This window comes from Pongo abelii, chromosome 4 (genome assembly GCF_028885655.2).
Source record: "Pongo abelii isolate AG06213 chromosome 4, NHGRI_mPonAbe1-v2.0_pri, whole genome shotgun sequence".
In the NCBI taxonomy this organism is placed as follows: Eukaryota; Metazoa; Chordata; class Mammalia; order Primates; family Hominidae; genus Pongo; species Pongo abelii.
This window is the reverse complement of record NC_071989.2, coordinates 143,933,883-143,953,856: the sequence shown is the minus strand read 5'-3', so window position 1 is coordinate 143,953,856 and position 19,974 is coordinate 143,933,883. Positions and strand designations below refer to the sequence as shown.

Sequence of the window (19,974 nt, the reverse complement as noted above, 5' to 3'; positions counted from 1 at the left end):
GGAACCACGCGATTCAGAAAAGCAGTGCCCTTCAGCAGCCTCTCCACCGTCTGGGCTCCCCAAAGGCAGAGCAGGACGCTGGAAATGTGTGCGCGCTGTGGTACGGGTGTGCAAGTGTGCGAAGGAGGCGTGTTGTGTGAGCGAGAGGGTAGCGGATGTGTGTGTGTGTGTGCGCGTGTGCGCGCGTGGCTCCGGGTGTGAGCCGCTGCGATAGCGGGTCCTTTCCCGGGGCGGGCGACGGGCGGGCTGGGAAGGTCTCCTCCCCTCACCACATTGAGAAATCTCAGTGAGTCACCGAGTGGTTCTGCATATTAATGAGCTCGCTCGCTGCGAGGGCAGGAGCGGATTTAAAAGAGACCAGGGCGGGCGGAGGGAGGCTGTGGAGAAAGCGCGGAGACAAGCGCAGAGCGCAGCGCACGGCGACAGAGAGCCCTGGGCATCCACCGACGGCGCAGCCGGAGCCAGCCGAGCCGGAAGGCGCGCCCCAGGCAGAGAAAGCCGAGCAGAGCCAGGTGGCGTCTCCGGGCCGCCGCTCCGACGGGCCAGCGCCGTCCCCATGTCCCTGCTCCCACGCCGCGCCCCTCCAGTCAGCATGAGGCTCCTGGCGGCCGCGCTGCTCCTGCTGCTGCTGGCGCTGTACACCGCGCGTGTGGACGGTGAGTGCGGGGAGCTCCCCTTGTCGCCGTCTCGTCTTGTCCTGTCCTGGGGAACCCAAGCGCCGATTTCTAGGCATCCTGGAATCCCGCGGGGGGTGGTCTGGGTGGGCACCAAGGTGGTTGAGGGGCAGGAGACCGCCTAACAACTAAGCCGTTGCCCCGCGCTCGCTTGCAGGGTCCAAATGCAAGTGTTCCCGGAAGGGACCCAAGATCCGCTACAGCGACGTGAAGAAGCTGGAAATGAAGCCAAAGTACCCGCACTGCGAGGAGAAGATGGTTATGTGAGTTCTCGCTCCTCACCTTGAGGGGGTGCGCACTGCTGTCAACCCAATGCCAGGGCACATCCTGGGCCTGGTTCGGGCTAACAAACATTTCTCTCTGACTTTGTCAAGGCCCTGGAAAAGCCTTTGTAATTGCCCAGAGAGTCCTTAGGACGCTGGCGAGACACTCTGGAAGACAGTCAGGAAAGGGGGTCACTGTCCCGCTCCGGAACAACGCCTCCAAGTTCACCCTTGCTAGGATTCAAATGAGTAGTCTCCCTATTTGTACCATGGGCCACCCACTCTGCTACGGCCATCGAGGGTTAAAGGGCTCCCTTGTGCCAACTCAGAAAACCTAGACTGAAATCACTTAAAACACACTCACACCCAAACTGTGAGGCGTGCTGCCTTCCTGTCACTGGACAGAGGACTAATGCAAACACTATCTTAAATCCTGACTCCCTTCAGAGCCTTGTTCCAGTCAGAGACAAGTGGACCGCAAGTTTTTGGCTCCTAGAGATTTCATTTTGAGAACGCTCCACGAGCTTCCCTCACCGGCTGTACTCCTTGTGGGTCCCCGATACGGAGCAGTACTGCAGAAAGCGCTCTGCTGGGGTTAATGTGCCACATGGCTGGAGCCCTGCTTGGTGGGGATGTGGGGAATGTTGGAAAAACTGGGGCAGAGTGAGAGAACACTTAGTTTCTTGCTCCTCCGCCTTCCCAATTAACCACTTGAGGCCAGCACCGCTGCCTCCTCATCAACATGCTCTTGGCCAGGAAGGGAGCCCTTGGCAAAGCGGCTACCAAATATTTGCCACAGACCATTGGCCCCTCTTCCCCTCCGCCAGAAACAGGACGCACTTTATTCTCAGTCTGGGCAAGGGCCCTCCACCAGCTGGCCCCCACCGGTGCAAAGGCCTTCACACAGTGTCCGCGAAAGCAGTGCACACCCCCACCCAGCACCCCCATCCTCGTCTAGGGGCTACACTGTCAGGCAGAAATTAGGGGAATTCAGAAATCCACTGGAACTGAGCTGACCCCACTGCCTTCCTTCAGACACCTAAATTAACCCCCTTGTCCCTACCCCTTGCCTTGCAGCCCAAATTCAAAGAAAATATCCAAAAATCGTTTTGGGTGGGGGCCAAGTGTCAAATGAGCTGGGAAAGGAGCTCCAAGCTCCGCAGGGCTTCCAGTTTGGGGGCTAAGAATGACAGGGGAATTCCAAGTTAAATCTCACTCATCTGAGAGCTGAAAACCACTCTATTTACCAAGCAAGTTTCTGAGACCTTGCAGGGGAAGAAAGCAGGGTAAAGGATGCAGTGATACCTAAAAAGGACAGAGCCCTCAGTAAATAGGCTTGCTCTTTTCCTGGCTAAACTTTTCCACATACAGAGAAAAATCTATAGCTAGGCAAGTGCGAGAAAGGCTTTACGGAGCCTTGTAGAAACTTGCAGGGGCCTCAGGAGATCAGCACACAATCCAATCACCCTCTACTAAACCTCCGCCCCACCCCCTAGAGCCTCCCACTCCATCCCTGAGGGCTGGGGGCTCCTCTACCTCTCCACAATCCTAAAACTCTCCAAATCAGATGAGGGGCCAGCACTTTTGCAAAGCAGGTTTTCAGCCACAAAGGCTGAACAAAAGCAAATTTTCCAGCTCACCCTGAGTCACCCAGAAATCTCTGCTGAGGCTGGGGGTGGGGGCAGGAGTAGGGGTGGGGGCAGGAGTAGGGGTGGGGGCAGGAGTAGGGGCGGGGGGAGAGGTCCGCTTTGCAAGTGGGAGTCCTTGCACCCAGAAGGATCCAGGAGATTCCGAATTCTAGAAAGAGCCATTTGTGTCATAGGTCCATGGAGCTCTCACCAAAACCCTTACCCACCACCGCCCCCCCCCCCAAGAACTGTGGAGGAGAGGGTCACAGGACTCAGAATTTCTGATAGTTGCTGGAGTCACAAATCCCCATGTCTGCACTCCACAACCGATTTTCATAATCCCAGTATTATGACGTGGCATTTGAGCACTGTAGTGAGAGGGCTGAGTGTCCCTTCCTGCTCTCCCTGACCTTCAGGATTTGGGATGCACAGCCTGCACGCTGACCTAACTGAGAAAAGGATTTTTATCAGGCATTGCCACGTCCTTTCCTTCAGAATGCTAAAGCAGCCTTGTAGGCAGAAAGAGAAAAGCATTTGCTAAATTCCTGCAGGGTGACTGGGCACAGTGGGGGAGAGAGACAACCAGAGTTCACTCTGAAGCCTCGCCCGTGCTCAAGGCTAGAGGAATCACCGGGATCACAGAGGAGTCCAGTCAAGGCAGGCACCATCACCTGGAAGACCCACCCCTGCCCCAAGGAGCTTAGGCCCTAGCGGGGACCCCAGAAACCCAGAGCACGGAGAAGGGAAGAGAACAGGTTGCCAGGGAACATTATGCCTCCATTCTGGTGGCAAGATCCGATTTTCTTTCCCCATCAATTGGGAGACTGAAGTAATGGGAATCCTATCCCTTCTAGAACTTAGCCCATATAAACCATGACATTTTCCATTTGGTAACAGTGGGGAACTAGCTGACCTCTGTCCCTCTCTTCTCACTCTTTTCACTCTCACTTTCAGTCTCCCCTCTTTGCCCTCCAAGCCCATTCCAGCACCCCAGTCTACCATCATGGCTTGTATGGCTGTGACCCCTCAAGAAGTGGCATCCTCACCTCTCACCTTGCACTTTTCCAAATACCCTAGGTGGTCTCTTATTCCCCACAACTCCTGTCATGCCTGTGGCCTAGAGGGGCTCAGAAGTTCTGAGCAGCAGGCTTGCCTCGCCCTCCAGGCTGGAGCCCCCACAGCAAGGCTACTCTTTTCCTTTGGCCACTTCATCTTCCATGACCAATGACTAGTAACAGTAACTATTAATTGTGCATCTACCAGGTCCTGGGTACTTTGAAAAGATTGTATCTTTTAATCATCCCAATAACCCTGTGAGATAGTCCTATTATTATACCCATTTTACAGATGGCCAAACTGGATTCGGAGAGGTTACCCAAGGTCCCACAGCCAAACTTGAGATTCAGTCCCAGGCCCTTACAGTCTGCACAACAACTGCTTCTCTACCACATGGCTAGGCTTCTGCTGGGTGTGGGGACATTGGCTGATAGAGGCCTGAGATCTCCAGGCTGTGCAGAAGAGAGGTCTTACTCTTCTGCTTAGGGATGAAATACCTGGGACCTCCCACAAGGCCAACAAGACTTTGCCTCAGGATCAGGAGATGCCCAGCCCTGGGACAATCTGTGGTAGGTCAGAGGGAACTGGGGTTGAGGAGACAGAAACCAGAGTATCTGTGGGGCATGTCTGAGCCTTGCCATGAGCTCCTCAAATCCAAGGACAGAGGTTTTGGCATGTGCACCTGGCTGGCATTAGCTTTCTCCACCTCCTGATCCCAGGCTCAGAGGGGCTGGGAGTCCTCTGACCTTTGTTCCCCAAAAGAGGCCTGAGCCCTGGAGACAACACACTGCATGAGGTTGGGGGTGGGAGAGACCATCCCAGACTCTCAGGACTCCCAGGAGAAAAGTGAGGGCTGCTCACTACATACAGGGTTAGGCCTTCATATGGAGTCAGAGAATAAGGGGACAACCAGAACCTTCCAAAGAGCCAGCCTGGAAGTGAGCACATAAGTAGGCTCCCTTGAGAGGAGGCAGGAAGCCACAGTCTCTCAGGGCCCTGACTTAGCCCAGGGCTACTCACAGGCCACACGAGAGGCAACATGTTATTCAGGCTCCTCAACCCTCCACCTCATCCTGCTCCGTTTCAGCATCACCACCAAGAGCGTGTCCAGGTACCGAGGTCAGGAGCACTGCCTGCACCCCAAGCTGCAGAGCACCAAGCGCTTCATCAAGTGGTACAACGCCTGGAACGAGAAGCGCAGGTACGCCCTGCCTCTACTCACCTTCCTTCCCACCAGACCCAGCTGTGGCTCTCAGGATGGGAAGGGACCCCCGCTACCAGGTCATCTAGCCCCATCTAATATGTGAACACCCACCACAACAGCCACAGCAAACAGATACTCAGACAATGCTTACATACCCCCAGGGACAAGGAACTCACCACTTACCAAAGCTAGCTATCCATCTCTTGTCCATTTGCAAGCATGGCAGGTTTGTCATTTTGTAAACTAAAGTCTGTCTCACTCTAATATTTGCATTATAATCTTAATTCCTCTTTTTATTTCAGTTACGTAAGTTGTTAAATGGCAGGGTGAGCACTGGCATGGCTGCCAGGGGAGCTCTGAGGACTTCAGTGGGATGAAATGTGACCACTTAGGTGACTGTGTATGTTGGCTATAAAACTGTGCTATAAAACCATGAGGTGCTGAGGATGATCCTTGCCAGAAACATGTTTTCTTCTGCAAGGTGCCCCACTCCCTCTGCTGCCCAGAAACCTGATAAACTCCTTCCTTCGCAGGTGCTAGAAGGCACCACAGGTTTGGCTCTTTAAAATCAGAGCCACTGTTAACCAAGGCAGGCAGCAGTGTTAAGACCACCAGCACCCTGAACCAGCCCTGTACTTACTGGGCACTGTTTCCTTAAAATCAGAAGGTGGCTTCCCATCTCTGGTCTCCTGGGGTCTTATGTCTGTCCTCGGAGGGAGAATCCAGTTCCTAGCTCCCCTATACCATGCGAAGGTAGCCTGTCCTGTCTCACTCCTCAAATACGCAGAGTCTGTTTACACATTTGCCTGCATAGCATGATCAGGAAGCACACACACACACACACACACGCATGCATGCACACACCATGCAGGTGACTTCCCCAGGAGCCAGTGCCAGCACCTCCTGCTGCAGAGGGGGAAATCAAGGCTAAATAGGAGAGAGGGGTGACTCACCTGGGAGCACAGGACAAAGCCAGGACAACAAACCAGGACTCCTGGTGCTACCCCACGAGCTGCCCTCACAGGGTGGAAGGTACAGCCATAGTGGGTGCCTGCATTGCCCTCCCCTCACCTGGCCCAGCCGTGCTACCCCAAGCTCAGCCCTGTGACCAGCTCTCCCAGAGCTGACACTCGGGCTCAACCCCTATACCTGAGCCTTTTTTGCTGCCTCCAAAACAGCCTCATCTGCAGTTGCTTGAAATAGAAAGTGATGACAGTGAGAAATTATTTTCTATAAATCTGCTGGGAATGAAGCCCTCTTTCTGGTCAAGCCAGGCAGCTCATGTGGCAAAGGCCAGAACTGCGCAGTCCACTCTCTGTCACCCTCCAGGCCCTGTGTCATCAAAACTGGCAGAAGGCTAATCCCATGGGCAGGTTATGGAAGAGGCTGAGGGCATCTTGATCTGACTGCTGGGGGATACTCAAACCTTTAGCTCACCTTGCTCCTCCCCTCCACCTGAGCTGCAGCCTGGAAAAGGAGGCACCCACAGGTCTAAACATGGCCCTGCTTTTTTTTTCCTGAAAATTCCAATAACAAAAGCAACAAGAGCCTCTCAGCTACCAGGCCTTCTCTCACTTTGCTATAAAATTAGTTCACCCCTCTTTCTTGGAGTGTTGAGGTCCCTGCCCTCCCCACCTCCCTCCCCTGAAACAAGTTGAAAATATCTTAATGAATGTAGAACGGTGATAAAGTAAGTGTTTGAAGTCCTCTTTGTACAGAGAGAGAGAAAGAGAATGCCAAAGCTAGGTTGGAGGAAGTAGAAGGCTATACGGTGGGCTCAGGCCCATGGGGGCCACACAGAGGAGCTCTGTGCACTTCAGAGACCAGAGCTTCCAGGGAGCTTCCGGCCACCACAGGAAGCAGCCTAGTCAGGCATTTTATTTCAATGCATAATTCGGTAGTCTTACTCAGAAATCAAGAACGAGACAGAGAAGTGATAGGCTAAGTGTAATGTATGGCCCCAGGGCAGCCATAGGGCAGAACTAGAAGAAAGCAAAATATCTAACTGGGGACAGCTTGAGAGGTGAGGGGAAGGTGGGGTTGGGAACCAGTAGAGATGAGGCAATACAGCCAGGAGCAGGGACTGAGGGGCACAGGCTTCCTGCACCACTGCCCCACCCCACCAACCACCTCTTCTGTCTCCAGGAAGCAGCTTCTAGAGCTAGCATTCTTCTGGACGACATGCATTATTTGGGCAAAATACAAAGAAATATACAAGCCTAAGTCAAGCGAGGGAATGCCTCCCACCCTTGCTATTTTCTCTAAATAGAGAGGCTGAGTACAGACGCGGAAAGAAACAAGGAGGTGCAGGAGCAGCCCGCCATGCTAGAGGAAGACTACATTCCTGCCACTAACAGTTGGTGGCCACTGGGCAAATCTTAAGTCTGTGGTGCCTCAGTTTCCTCATATGCAAAGCGGGTTTGTTCCATAGACCTCTGAGGACAAAATGAGATTGCAGAGGTGAGATTGCAGATGGTTAGAAAGGACAAAGCCACACTGGTGTGAGTTTTCATGGTCCCTGGGACCACAGCCTCGGAAGGATCCCTCCCACTTCCCCCTGGGGGTTCCTGCAGTTCTGGGACAAGAGCATTCCCTGCAGACCAGACGTGAATGAAGCCGCTTAGCCAGCAGCTTGTGAACTGCCTGCCTCATGTCCTGAGCCACTTACACGTGTGTTTTTTCTCCCCAGGGTCTACGAAGAATAGGGTGAAAAACCTCAGATGGGAAAACTCCAAACCAGTTGGGAGACTTGTGCAAAGGACTCTGCAGATTAAAAAAAAAAAAAAAAAAAAGCCTTTCTTTCTCACAGGCATAAGACACAAATTATATATTGTTATGAAGCACTTTTTACCAACGGTCAGTTTTTACATTTTATAGCTGCGTGCGAAAGGCTTCCAGATGTGAGACCCATCTCTCTTGTGCTCCAGACTTCATCACAGGCTGCTTTTTATCGAAAAGGGGAAAACTCATGCCTTTCCTTTTTAAAAAATGCTTTTTTGTATTTGTCCATACGTCACTATACATCTGAGCTTTATAAGCGCCCGGGAGGAACAATGAGCTTGGTGGACACATTTCATTGCAGTGTTGCTCCGTTCCTAGCTTGGGAAGCTTCCGCTCAGAGGTCCTGGCGCCTCGGCACAGCTGCCACGGGCTCTCCTGGGCTTATGGCCGGTCACAGCCTCAGTGTGACTCCGCAGTGGACCCTGTAGCCGGGCAAGCAGGAGCAGGTCTCTCTGCATCTGTTCTTTGAGGAACTCAAGTTTGGTTGCCAGAAAAATGTGCTTCATTCCCCCTTGGTTAATTTTTACACACCCTAGGAAACATTTCCAAGATCCTGTGATGGCGAGACAAATGATCCTTAAAGAAAGTGTGGGGTCTTTCCCAACCTGAGGGTTTCTGAAAGGTTCACAGGTTCAGTATTTAACACTTCAGAAGCATGTGAGGTTCCCAACACTGTCAGCAAAAACCTTAGGAGAAAACTTAAAAATATATGAATACATGCGCAATACACAGCTACAGACACACATTCTGTTGACAAGGGAAAACCTTCAAAACATGTTTCTTTCCCTCACCACAACGGAACATGCAGTACTAAAGCAATATATTTGTGATTCCCCATGTAATTCTTCAATGTTAAACAGTGCAGTCCTCTTTCGAAAGCTAAGATGACCATGCACCCTTTCCTCTGTACATATACCCTTAAGAACGCCCCCTCCACACACTGCCCCCCAGTATATGCCGCATTGTACTGCTGTGTTATATGCTATGTACATGTCAGAAACCATTAGCATTGCATGCAGGTTTCATATTCTTTCTAAGATGGAAAGTAATAAAATATATTTGAAATGTACCAAGATTCTAGACTGCCGCCTTTTTTCTATTTAATTAAGCTAGGATGACAATAAAATGTTTACCATGTCCTGAAAAAATAAGGACAAATATGCTGGGAAAGAAAACTGGTATTTCCCAAATACCTGTCAACACCATCACCTCTGTGGAATGTGTGGAGCTGTCATTACAATCGGGAAGCCAAGAAGCCAGGCCTTGAGGCTAAGGCTCCTTCCCCGACGATTCCTACCCCTGCAGCAGGTTTATCAGAGCGGGCAGGTTGGAGCACAGGGAACTAGAGGGTCACCATCCCAGCCTCCTCCACGCAAGACCATACTAAGCCTCAGCACCAGAGGGCAGCAAAGAGCCTGGATGCCTCAGCCAAGGGCTCTCCAAATTCCCTGGGGCTGCATGAGGACGGCAACAATAGAGGACTGGTGTAATTATTGCCTACTGTGAGCCAGACCCTGTGTGGGGAGCCTTACATGCCCTGTCTCTTTGAATCCTGGTAACGACCACAACGGGGGTGGTTCCACTGAAGCTCCATTTTACAGATGAGGAAACCAAGGCTCAATGAGGTGAGCACATCACTCATATTCTCCCACTTAGAGAAGACAGTGGATGGGGCCAGTCAAGATGCCCTGGGGTCCAGGCCCCAAGATGCCAGGGGCTCTCGGGGAGGTGGGAAATGCCCACCTGGGAGGCTGTGGGACTCTGGAGCTGGGCATCTGGGAGCCATGCCTGGGAGATACTGGAGCTGTTCCTGCTCCTGCCAGGTGGACAGGTGGACAGTAGGGCATACCTCATGGTGCTTCTAGGGACTGCATGTCGTAAGCCCATGTAAAGCACTTAGCAGGATACCAGGGCATGGTGAGCACGTGGTAATGGAAGCCTTTTTTTTTTTTTTTTTTTTCCTGAGACAGGGTCTCGCTCTGTCACCCAGGCTGGAGTGCAGTGGCACGATCATAGTTCACTGCAGCCTTGAACTCCTGACCTCAAGGGATCCTCCTGCCTCAGCCTCTGAAGTAGCTGGGACTACAGGCACATACCACCATGCCTGGCAAGATGGGATCTCTCTATGTTGCCCAGGACAGTCTCAAGCTCCTGGACTCAAGTGATCCCCCTCCCACCTCAGCCTCCCAAAGTGCTGGGATTACAGGCATGAGCCACCATGCCCAGCCAGAAGCTATTTTAGTAAGCACAACATCAGACCAGCCACTTTGCACTTTGTACCAACTACCCACAGCCCTACATCTCACTGTATCCTAAAGTCAGCCAGGCCCTGAAACAGGCCTCTCTGCCCTCCCTGGGTTCTCCACACCCAGAAGGACTCCACCCTGTCTGCTACACTAGCAACTGGGAGCCAGTCACCCATGTCCCCTTCATCTCCCCGGAAGCTTCCTGAAACACTGGTTCTGCACACACTTACGAGGACACCCAGCAAGTACCCTGTCCCAGCATGTCCCCAGCAAGGTGCTACCACAAACGCTTTTATCACCATCTTATTTCCTCCTGGCGGCTTCAGATTACACCACATGTATTCCTGAGGAAGCTGAAGATAAGACAGGCTGAGAAAGTTGACCAGAGTCACAAAGCTACCACTCATCACACCCTCCAATGGCTGGGCCTCGCAGCCTTCCTGCTGAGGGGTGGAGGAGGGGCAGGCTGAGGCCACAGTGAGCTGGAGACCATGAATGCCCTGCAGCAGCCCCGCCTTTCCCTTCATTATGGAGAAAGAAGGTAGACTAGACAGTGAAACCCCAAGACAACAGACAGAACAGAATGCAAGAGCCCCAGAAGACAGTGCATAGCAGGGCAGGGCAGAGCAGAGGCCAAGCCTCTTGCTGGGAGCCCCGAACCCTGCCTTGCCTCAGAGCAGCACCAGTGGAGCCTCAGGAGGGAAGGGCAGTGTACAAAGCTGGCTGAAGAGCCCCGGCCACCGAGAGCAAAAGCCGCTCCAAGACAGCACAGGCCGTGGGGTGCCACTTGTAAACAAGCCATACACACTCCCTGTCCTTGCTGGGGCTCTCCTCGTCCTGCCTGTGGCTGTAGTACTAGGCCACCCTCCTCTAACTCTGCTGGCCTGGATGGTCCCTCCCTTCTCTGACATCCCAAGTCACAGATTGGATCATTAGTAACAGTAACAGCGTCACCTCACACTGGTCCAGCCACTGATCCAGGTACTCACCCAAGCACTGGCCCCACATGCTCTATCTGCACTCCCACAATGTGCTATGTGGCAGATGCCCAGAGAAGTGAAGCACTTTGCTTAGGACAGTAGAGGAAGTCCTGGAAGTCAAGCCTCAGCTGGTCAAACTGCAGAAAGAGTGGAGAGTCTGCGTGTAAATGTCTCCATTCCCTACAGAGATGGGCTCCCAGGACAACAGAGGCTGGGCTATGCTTCCAGGGAGAGCTTAGGCCCTTTCCTCCCGCAGACAGGGATTAGCCCAACCACTAAGAATAGACTCTGAGCCCAAACACTTCACCAAACACCAAATGAGGACCCACAGGCACCTGGAACTGTGCGAGGTTCCAGGGAAGAATCTTCTTTCCTCGGGCTACAGACCTGTTTCCTGCACCTCTTCTCCTCTGGGCCTCCCAGTATCCCTATGAGGTGTCCACTTGCCAGCTTCCAGGAAAGAGAGTAATCCCAGTGCAGCAAAGCGAGGCCAGGTGGCCTTTCAGAGTGGGCTCTGTACTGGTGGCTCTCATGGGCTTCCCTGGATAAGAGCAAGCTTCTCCTCTGCACACAGGGCAGACCCGGCCCACATACAGGCCCCACCTCCGCTGGAGCCACTGCTTCCTCACAGTTAGGCTTGTTTTGGTGTCAAATGCCATTGCCCTGACTTCCCATAGGCTTGTCCTGAGCAGGCCCTGGTGCTGTAGTGGGCTGACACCAGCATGACCACATCCTCAGAGAGCTCCAGCCCAGCCCTGCAGCTCAACTCCTCCACCTCACCTGACCGCTCTCAGATCTACTCCACTCAGAGCTTCTCCTGGTCATGCTGGACTACATAATTTGCAGGGCTAGGTTTAAAAAAAAAAAAAATGATGCAGGCCCCCTGTTCAAAAATTATTAAGAATTTCTAGACGGCAACAACAAGGCATTAAACCAAGCATGGGGCCCTTTCCAGACATGCTCTGTGCAACTCACATGTCACAAACCCATGGTACCAACCCTGCCTCCAGTATCAACTCTAATATCCATACGGGTAACTCATTTTGGTCATGAATTATTACATAATTTGCATTACAATTTAACAGTTTTATTTTAACCTGAGCATCTAAGAAGAAGCCCTTCTTAGAAACCAGGAGCTGTGTCATATGCTGCTTTGTAAAAACCTCCCAGAATCTGTGATAGCACTTCCAAGGTACTCAAACACAGTTGAATTAATATTAGGATCATAGGGAGATCCCTGAGAATACGCTTTCTTCACACAGTCCTGAGCTACTGCTATGTGCAAAACTCTGCTGGGCACCATGGGAAACAGAGGTATGACTGGCTGTGCCCCTTTATCCTCAAGGACAGAGTTCAACCATTCATTCACCCAGCTACTGTTGCATGATTAAACATCTGCTCTGTGCTGGATGCTGGAGATGGCCCCTCTAGAAACTCAGTCTACAGGGAGGCAAAGAAGCTGCCTGAAATTGCCTGTTGGTCTGTCTGCCAGACGGACTCACGGCAGACTCTGGGGCAGCCCCAAAGGGCGGGTGTCTCACCCAGGCTCGGAGGAGGAGACCCCAGATCAAGACATCTGTCAGTCCTGAGAAGGCTCATGGCAGATTGCAAGTCATTATCAGGCAAGAAAAAAAAAAAAAAAAAAAAAGGTGCTGATTCCACCCTGGCTCTCACGTGGCCCGTGGCCGCCATGCCCATGTGCGATGAGATGGGCTAGCTGCGGCAGAGCACCAGGGGCAGAGAAGTAGAGAACACTGGGGGATTTAGAGAAGGCCCGGGAGCATCGGCCATGCCCCAGATGCATGTCCACAGAGCCCAGCCCCAGCCTCAGTCCCCACTCCCCTCTCGCCCAGCTCCCTTCTCTCCGCCTGTCCTGCCAGGACATCGTGATGGGGGCCTCCGGAACCTCAAAGGCAAAGAAGCCCACACAACCTTTCCTGCTCCACCTCCCACACAAGGAAGACACCGTGCTGCTTTTAGAGCCCCTGGGGTGTTTTGTTCTCCTCCTGTTTTTGAAAAGCTACCTGGATATTCTTGGAGGTCTTCAAGAAAGCACTAAAACCCTAAGCTATTTTCTTGCTTTCAAAGTAACATTTCCCTGCTTCCTCCACACAGGTCCGCGCTGAGCCTCACCACCAGAGGGCAGCCAAGAGTCCGGGTGTCTCAGCCAAGAGCTCTCCAAGTTCCCTGAGGCTGCATGAGGACAGCCACAAGGACTACTGTGAGCCAGACCCTGTGTGGAGGGCCTTACATACCCCATCTCGTTGAATCCTGGTAACGACCACAACGGGGGCGTTCTATTGAAGCTCTATTTTACAGATGAGGAAACCAAGGCTCAGTGAGGTGAACACAACACTCATATTCACACAGCTAGCAGGTGGAAGAGACAGGATTCAAACCCACGTGTGTCTGGCTCCAAGGAGACTGTCTGCTCTCCGAAGTACACAGTGTCTTACAGTTCCAGTCCACCCCAGCCCACAGGATGCTCCACTCTGCTCTCGTGCTCCAGCTCGGGGCTGACCCCCTGTTTATCAAATGGAGATTAATCATCCAGTTAACCTGTACCACACGAACAACCAGCCTCAGGCAGGTTTGTTTTGCTGGTGTCTAGTTCTGTCTCCTACAGGCAGACACCTGCAGAAATCACATGCTACTCTAGGGCCTCTCCCCCGATCCAGAAAGGAAGCCCCAGAGCTGTGAAACGGCTGCTCCAGCTCCCATTTGGTAGACACAAATTCCACTTGAGTAGAGGAGCAGCGGGGTTGGTTTTCCCCCAACACCAAATACACTGAAGACGCAAAATGACCATAATGTCGTCAAGTTCAACTCAACATTTTGGTTAGAAGCAAAATGATCTTCTGTTGGGTAAAAAATCAATTCAAAGCTGGATTTCAAATAATCTGCCCCATTTCACAACGAGGACAGAGTTGATATTCCAGGATGAGTGGTAGGTAATTAGACGCAGATGAGACTCCGATCTAATATTCAAAGTTATTCCCCCAGAGCAACGGGGATGGTGAAGCAACAAGCTCTTTCTTTCAATCCATTGTTATTTAAAGGCAGCGCTCGCACAAGAATCATTTCTAAATCACAAAGGCTTTTTTCCCCTGAAATAATGGCCTGCAAAGATAGACTGGAGTTAAGTATTCACATCAGTACAGCCAAAAATAATTTCATAAGCCAAGAAAATTACGAGACAAAGCATACCCTTCAATTCATTTATAGCTACTAGGGTACCAATCCTGCTGATTCCACAAATTTTGAGGGGAGCAAAGTTTAACCAACACAATAGCAACAACCACACTTTATTTCTCACCAAACTCCACTATTAGTCCTGTTTTGCAGATGAAGAACTTAAGGTTTAGAGAAGCTAAATTGTCCTGGGCAGTGTTAAAATTTTGGACACTCCTAGGTTAGATGACCATATATTCTGGTTGGCCTGAGACAGTCCTGGTTTATGGTAATTGAACCAATGCAATTATAAAGAATGTTCCCTTTCACTCTCAAAAGAGTCTGAGTATGGCTGATATACTATATAATCACCCCACTGACAGGGCCTAGCAGAAAAGTATATACGATGTCTAAGGAATGATCAGTCAACCTCTCCCCTTGGATCACCAACTCCTAAGTGAGTTTGGGCCCTTTAGAAGTTATGGTAACTCTTTAACCCCATAGAGTACCCTAAAATCCCATTTCAGCCTGGCCTGCCTTCCCTGCTAGACAAAGGGTGGATCTGATGTTGTAGGATTGTTCGCTGGGAGGCACCAGGTATTTTGGAGACTCATCTGTTGAATGAAGAACTAAATAAAAACACTGTCCCTCTCTCCATGTGTCTGCCCATACGAGATTCCCCAGACAATTTAAGCATCAGGTTCTGGTTTCAAGAAAACAAAAGTCAGCCAGGCAGCTGCACTTCCAAGAGGACTGAGGCAAACTTTTCCTTGACAATGTGGTTGGCACGTGCTTTAAGTGAGGGATTAGCTACTTCAGAGGAGTGGTAATGGGATATGGGCCTTTGACATCCTATTCCAATTCAAGGAGGCTGCAGAAGGCTGAAGCATGCTGAGAAGGCTGGGGGATCCTTCCAGACCCACAGGCGCAGCTCCCTCCCCACCTTGCCAAGGACTAAAGGTTTTGGTCAACTCTGGAGTGTTAGCCCACCAGAAGGCTACTCACTTGCTCCCTTCCTTGAGCCTGAAGGAGCTGGGGTGAAAGAGAGGGCAGAGACCTAAGATGCAGCCATGGGGTCCCTGCTGGTGTCACAGCCTCTCTGAGCCACCTGGAGCCAGGCAGCTCTGGGGCGGCCCCTGAACCCTTCAGGTTTACCGCCGCAGTTTTCCTCTCTGTGTTTAGCCCAGGGCCAGAGCATTATTCTTGGGACTTTAGGAAATGTCCAGCTGCCACTGTCTTACCTGGATGCCCACCAACTCCAGATGCTAGGGGTTTTCTGCACTTCCCTGGAAATCTATTTCAATGGCTTCTCATGGGAACAGATACACAAAGGGGCCCAGACCCCCAGCCCAATGTCCACCCCCAGCTGTCTGCCGAGCTGTCCTCAACCCTCTCCTTCAAAGTCTAGGGGCCCGTGGGTAAAATAATTTCTCCCAGTCCCAACTTTACAACTATAGTGAGTATTAAATGAGATAAATGTCTCAACACAGAAAGTAGACAGTAAATAAATGGTAGTTGTTATTATTATTATTGTTACTATTATTATTATCATCTGCCTTTAAAATGTCCAAGGGAAACTTTAGTTTTATAGCCTATAAAATCTGGATTAACCAACCTGGATTAACTTTACTTTTTTTTTTTTTTTTTCTGAGACGAAGTCTTGCTCTGTCGCCCAGGCTGGAGGGCAATGGTGCGATCTCAGCTCACTGCAACCTCCGCCTCTCGGGTTCAAGTGATTCTCCTGCCTCAGCCTCCAAAGTAGCTGGGATTATAGGTACATGCCACCACACCCAGCTAATTTTTGTATTTTTAGTTGAGATGGGGTTTTGCCATGATGGCCAGGCTAGTCTAGAACTCCTGACCTCAAGCGACCCACCCGCCTCAGCCTCCCAAAGTGCTGGCATACAGGCTTGAGCCACCATGCCCGGCCAACATTACATTTATAAGGCATAAAAAGGCCAAACTTGAAGCACATATCTACCAAGAGAGGAATCTGAAAACTTCTGTGACCTTGGGCAAACTTCCATGCTTGTTTCATCACCTGCAAAATAAGAATAATAATAATGCTTAATTTCAAAGAATTTTTTGAGACACTAAATGAGACCATTCAAATAGAATATGTAGCACTTTGTGTAGCATATAATAAGCACACAGTGAATAATAGTTAATAATAATAAATTTATGTTCCTTAAAAAATGTATTCAACAGTCCAAAGAATCTTAAACCTGGGGGAAGAAATACCTTAGAATCTAGTCCCACCTTATATCCACTAGAAAAATTTCTTTGAAGCTGTAAATTTTTTAACTGCTTTTGAACGGTGGGCCCCCTTGAAAAGCTGATGAATGCTATGATTCCTTTTCCCTGAAAAAAAAAAATGCCCAGTATATTTTGCAAACCATTTCAGGAGATTCTTGGACTTCCCTGATGTCATCCTTATGGCTCCTTGGACCCTGTGTGAGTAATTCCTGCCTTAGACAATCCCAGGTAGGGCATCCAGAGGTGGCTTGGATATCTCCAGTAACAGGAGCCTCACAGCTCAAAAAGCAGCTCACTCTATGATTGGAAAAGTCCACATGCTAAAAAGTGTTAGGATTAAATCAGGACACTAAAAGATGCTTCCTGAGTTCCATCCCCAGAGCTACACAGAGGTAGCACAATGCCTATTTCAGGTACCAGCCCTTGACATGTTCGCAAGGCAGAGGCCATGCTGGGACATACCTGACCTTCTCCCGAGCTAACCCTGTTGTCCTCTCAGCCATTCTAGGTGATGGTGTCCAGGCCCCTGCCTTCCAGGTCACCCTCCCAAACCACCTTCTGTGTGGCTGTGGCTCATTTTCTTTGTCCTGGACACAGTAATTTTATTAACCCAATCTAAGTCTGCTAATGTTCTCAGCCACCCAGTCACATCCATTAAGCAAGCATTTAATAGGTCCCCAAGGCCTCATCACACAAGAGCAGAGTTTCATGCCACACATATCTCCACTCCAATCTTACACTGGGGTAATTGATCCTTTGAAGCTAGCCCTACCACTTTACATATGCCCCAATTAATCTTACCAGTTTTTTTCCTGTCACTCCAACCTTTGGGAAGTATTTGGAATTCACATTCTATCACCCAGTGTACTGAAAATGTTTGCAAATCCCTTAGAGGATAAGGAGATCAATGAAACTTGTGATCTCCCTGGGTTAAGCTTGGGACAAGGTGCCTTACCCAAGTTCTCATTCAATCTTCACATCAACCTTTTGACATCTATACTTCCATCCTTGTCTTACACATAAGAAAACTGAGTCTGATGGAGATTCAATCACTTGCATAAAGATACCCAGCTACCAGATAGCCATGCCAGGATTTCAACCCAGGCCTGTCTGAGCCTCACTATTTTACCACACCTCAGCATTACCACATTAAACCACATTTTTATAGATATGTGTGTTTCTCCAACTAGGATGTAGGATCCCTAACAATAGTGCATAGATTTTGTCTCAGAATTCCTAGCCCCTGTGAGTCCCTAGCACAGAGTATGTGTTTTACAACTGCTGGGAGGAGGGAGAACAAGGAAAGCCGTCAGTTGGGGCTAGCAAGCTGGGAGGATGCTTCTTGGAACTGAGCCCTGATGTCCAGGGTCTTCTTTTAGAGCATATATTCGACTCTGTGAATCATTAGGAAATGTTATCATCCACACATGACCAGAAGGTTCTGGGACCCCCCCACCCAGGACATGCCAGCCCTAAAATTGTGACATTCATTCACCAGAGTCATTGGAAAGCTGACCTGAAGGGTGTCCTGCGTCCCTCCCACACCTGGGTACATCCCTGGGCCCAGCAGGTAGACTCTCCCCAAGGTGCCACCCACTTCCCCCACCCCACAGCAGCCTTCCTCAGTGCAGGCAGCTGTGTGGTGGGAGGGAGAAGGTTCGGGAAGCCTTTGACTTGAGATTTCTCAAAAGCTCTTGAAGGGACACTGAAATTCCTAACTCACTCTTTTTCAAACAGATTCTTGAGTGAACTCATAGAACTTTGATACTGAGGAATAAGCCTAAGGAGAAGAGGCTTACTGTGAAATGACCAAACGCCACCACTGGTTTCCAACGACCATCTGGGTGCTGAACAGAGTTCTTCTGTCCACACAGCAGCGCTTTTCCGTGCACACACCCCTCATGGCGTCCAACTGCGACTATGGCCTCTTCCTTTTGCAACGGGCTACAAGGCTTTAATTCTGCGGAAAACTGTCAAGCAGCAGCTCCACTAAACACATCTCCGTGGATTAACAGGAAGAGCAGGGAAAGGCAGTCCGGGCCCAGAGCGCACATTAAGGAGAAAGATCGAAAGCGCCATCTTGTGGTGCCTTTGCAACTTGCGTGCCGCTTGGCGCCTGAGGTGGATGCCCAGGGGAGGGGAAGGCAAGGTGGAACAAAGGGACTTCCCCTTTTAACCCAGTTATTGATCATAAAAACCAAAGTAGAATGCTTCCTCGCTGTAAAATCTCACCCTCGGAACTAACAAAGAAACTATAATGTATCGGATAAGAGCACAGCTCTAGAATCTGAAAGAGCTGCCTAGGTTTGAATCCTGGCTTGGCCACTTACAAACCATGCAACTTTGGTCAAAGTCCCGCTTGGAGACTCAGTTTCTCTAGTAGTTAAATGAGGATAATAACTGGGCCTATCTCGTAGGGTGGTTAGAAAGACTAAACCTAATCATGTATATAAATGCTTAGCACAGTCCATGAGTGCCTACAGTCCCTTAGCATGCACATTACTGTATTTCTGTTTTATGACACCACTGATGGTAAGAAGCAGCATCAATTTAATATAAGATGGAGGTAGGCGTGGGGCTGCGGAGGGCTGGTAATCCACTACCTACAATACACACATTTATTAGAAGGCATATTTTGATTTCAGAGATGTTAAAATAGGAAGGGGAGAAAGATCATTTTAGATCTTAGATCTTGCTGCACTGTGAGAGCAACTGAGTCACGTGGGCTGCCCTGCACTGAATCTGAGAACACAACACACCACCCTCAAGGCTGGCACTCCTCTCGAAGGTAGAAAATGCAGTCAACAGTCACCTTCTTAGCTGCCCGAGGGAAGGATTTCGCCCATTCCTGCTACCCTCTGATTGGGCATGCACCTCTGGGAGGGAGTGATCGAGCCCCAGGAACCCACAGTTTCCCTTATTTCCCCACAATTGGGTCGCTGGGTAATTCGTAGCTGCTGATAATTACAGGTGGGTAAAAAAGTAGCTACAGGGCAGAGATCAGGAGAGGCCTGAAGACTAGGAAAAGATAAAAATGAAAGAAGGGAAAGAGGCTCTTGCCTTGTGCCAGGCACAGTGCACAGGGAGGATTAGGGATTTTCCAACATTTCTAGGAAGACATTTGGAATGCCACTTGGTAACTCTCCTCCCATTTCAAAAGCTACAGGGCTACAGGGCAACCATGCCCAGGTAAAATGCCTTTATATTAATCAGATTTACTTAACCCTAGTAGGCATGACTATTGTGGCTGTCCTCAAAACTAACATTTAATGAAACTTACTGCATGCCAGGTAGAGTGACAAGCACATTGTTTTATGTAACCTGCACAACCAGCCTGGGAAGTGGGTACTGCTGTAATTTCCGTTTCACAGAACAGGATGTTGACGTCCAGAGAAGCTGGATAACTCACCCTCCTCTTCATCCAGCATCCTTCTCTTCCCCGTGAAGCCCAGGGGAGCTGTAAATCATGATTCCATGCACTCTGATGCTAGCCACAGGACTTGGGTGCACATGACCCAGGTTGGCCAATCAGAGCCCAGGAGCCTTCCCCCAGCACATTGATTGGCTCAGATATGGACACCTGACCCAAGAAAGCCAGTCAGAGACTTCACAAGATTTATTAGATGTAAGCTGGGAAAAGAGGCCTCTTTTCTCTTTGGGTCCCAAGCCGTAAAGACTTGGACTCAGAGAACCAGAAGTTTGTTCTGAGGTCCTG

At 50.3% G+C, this 19,974-nt stretch overlaps 1 protein-coding gene across 1 annotated transcript; it reads left to right on the top strand.

The window, feature by feature from the left end:
• Positions 1–310: 310 nt before the first annotated feature.
• On the top strand, positions 311–8,675 carry CXCL14 (C-X-C motif chemokine ligand 14). Its single transcript, XM_002815903.5, has 4 exons — positions 311–656; positions 832–937; positions 4,709–4,822; positions 7,515–8,675. Exons 1-4 carry the CDS (start codon positions 557–559, stop codon positions 7,528–7,530), a joined length of 336 nt encoding a protein of 111 aa, XP_002815949.1. The 5' UTR covers positions 311–556; the 3' UTR covers positions 7,531–8,675.
• The last annotated feature ends 11,299 nt before the right edge of the window (positions 8,676–19,974 follow it).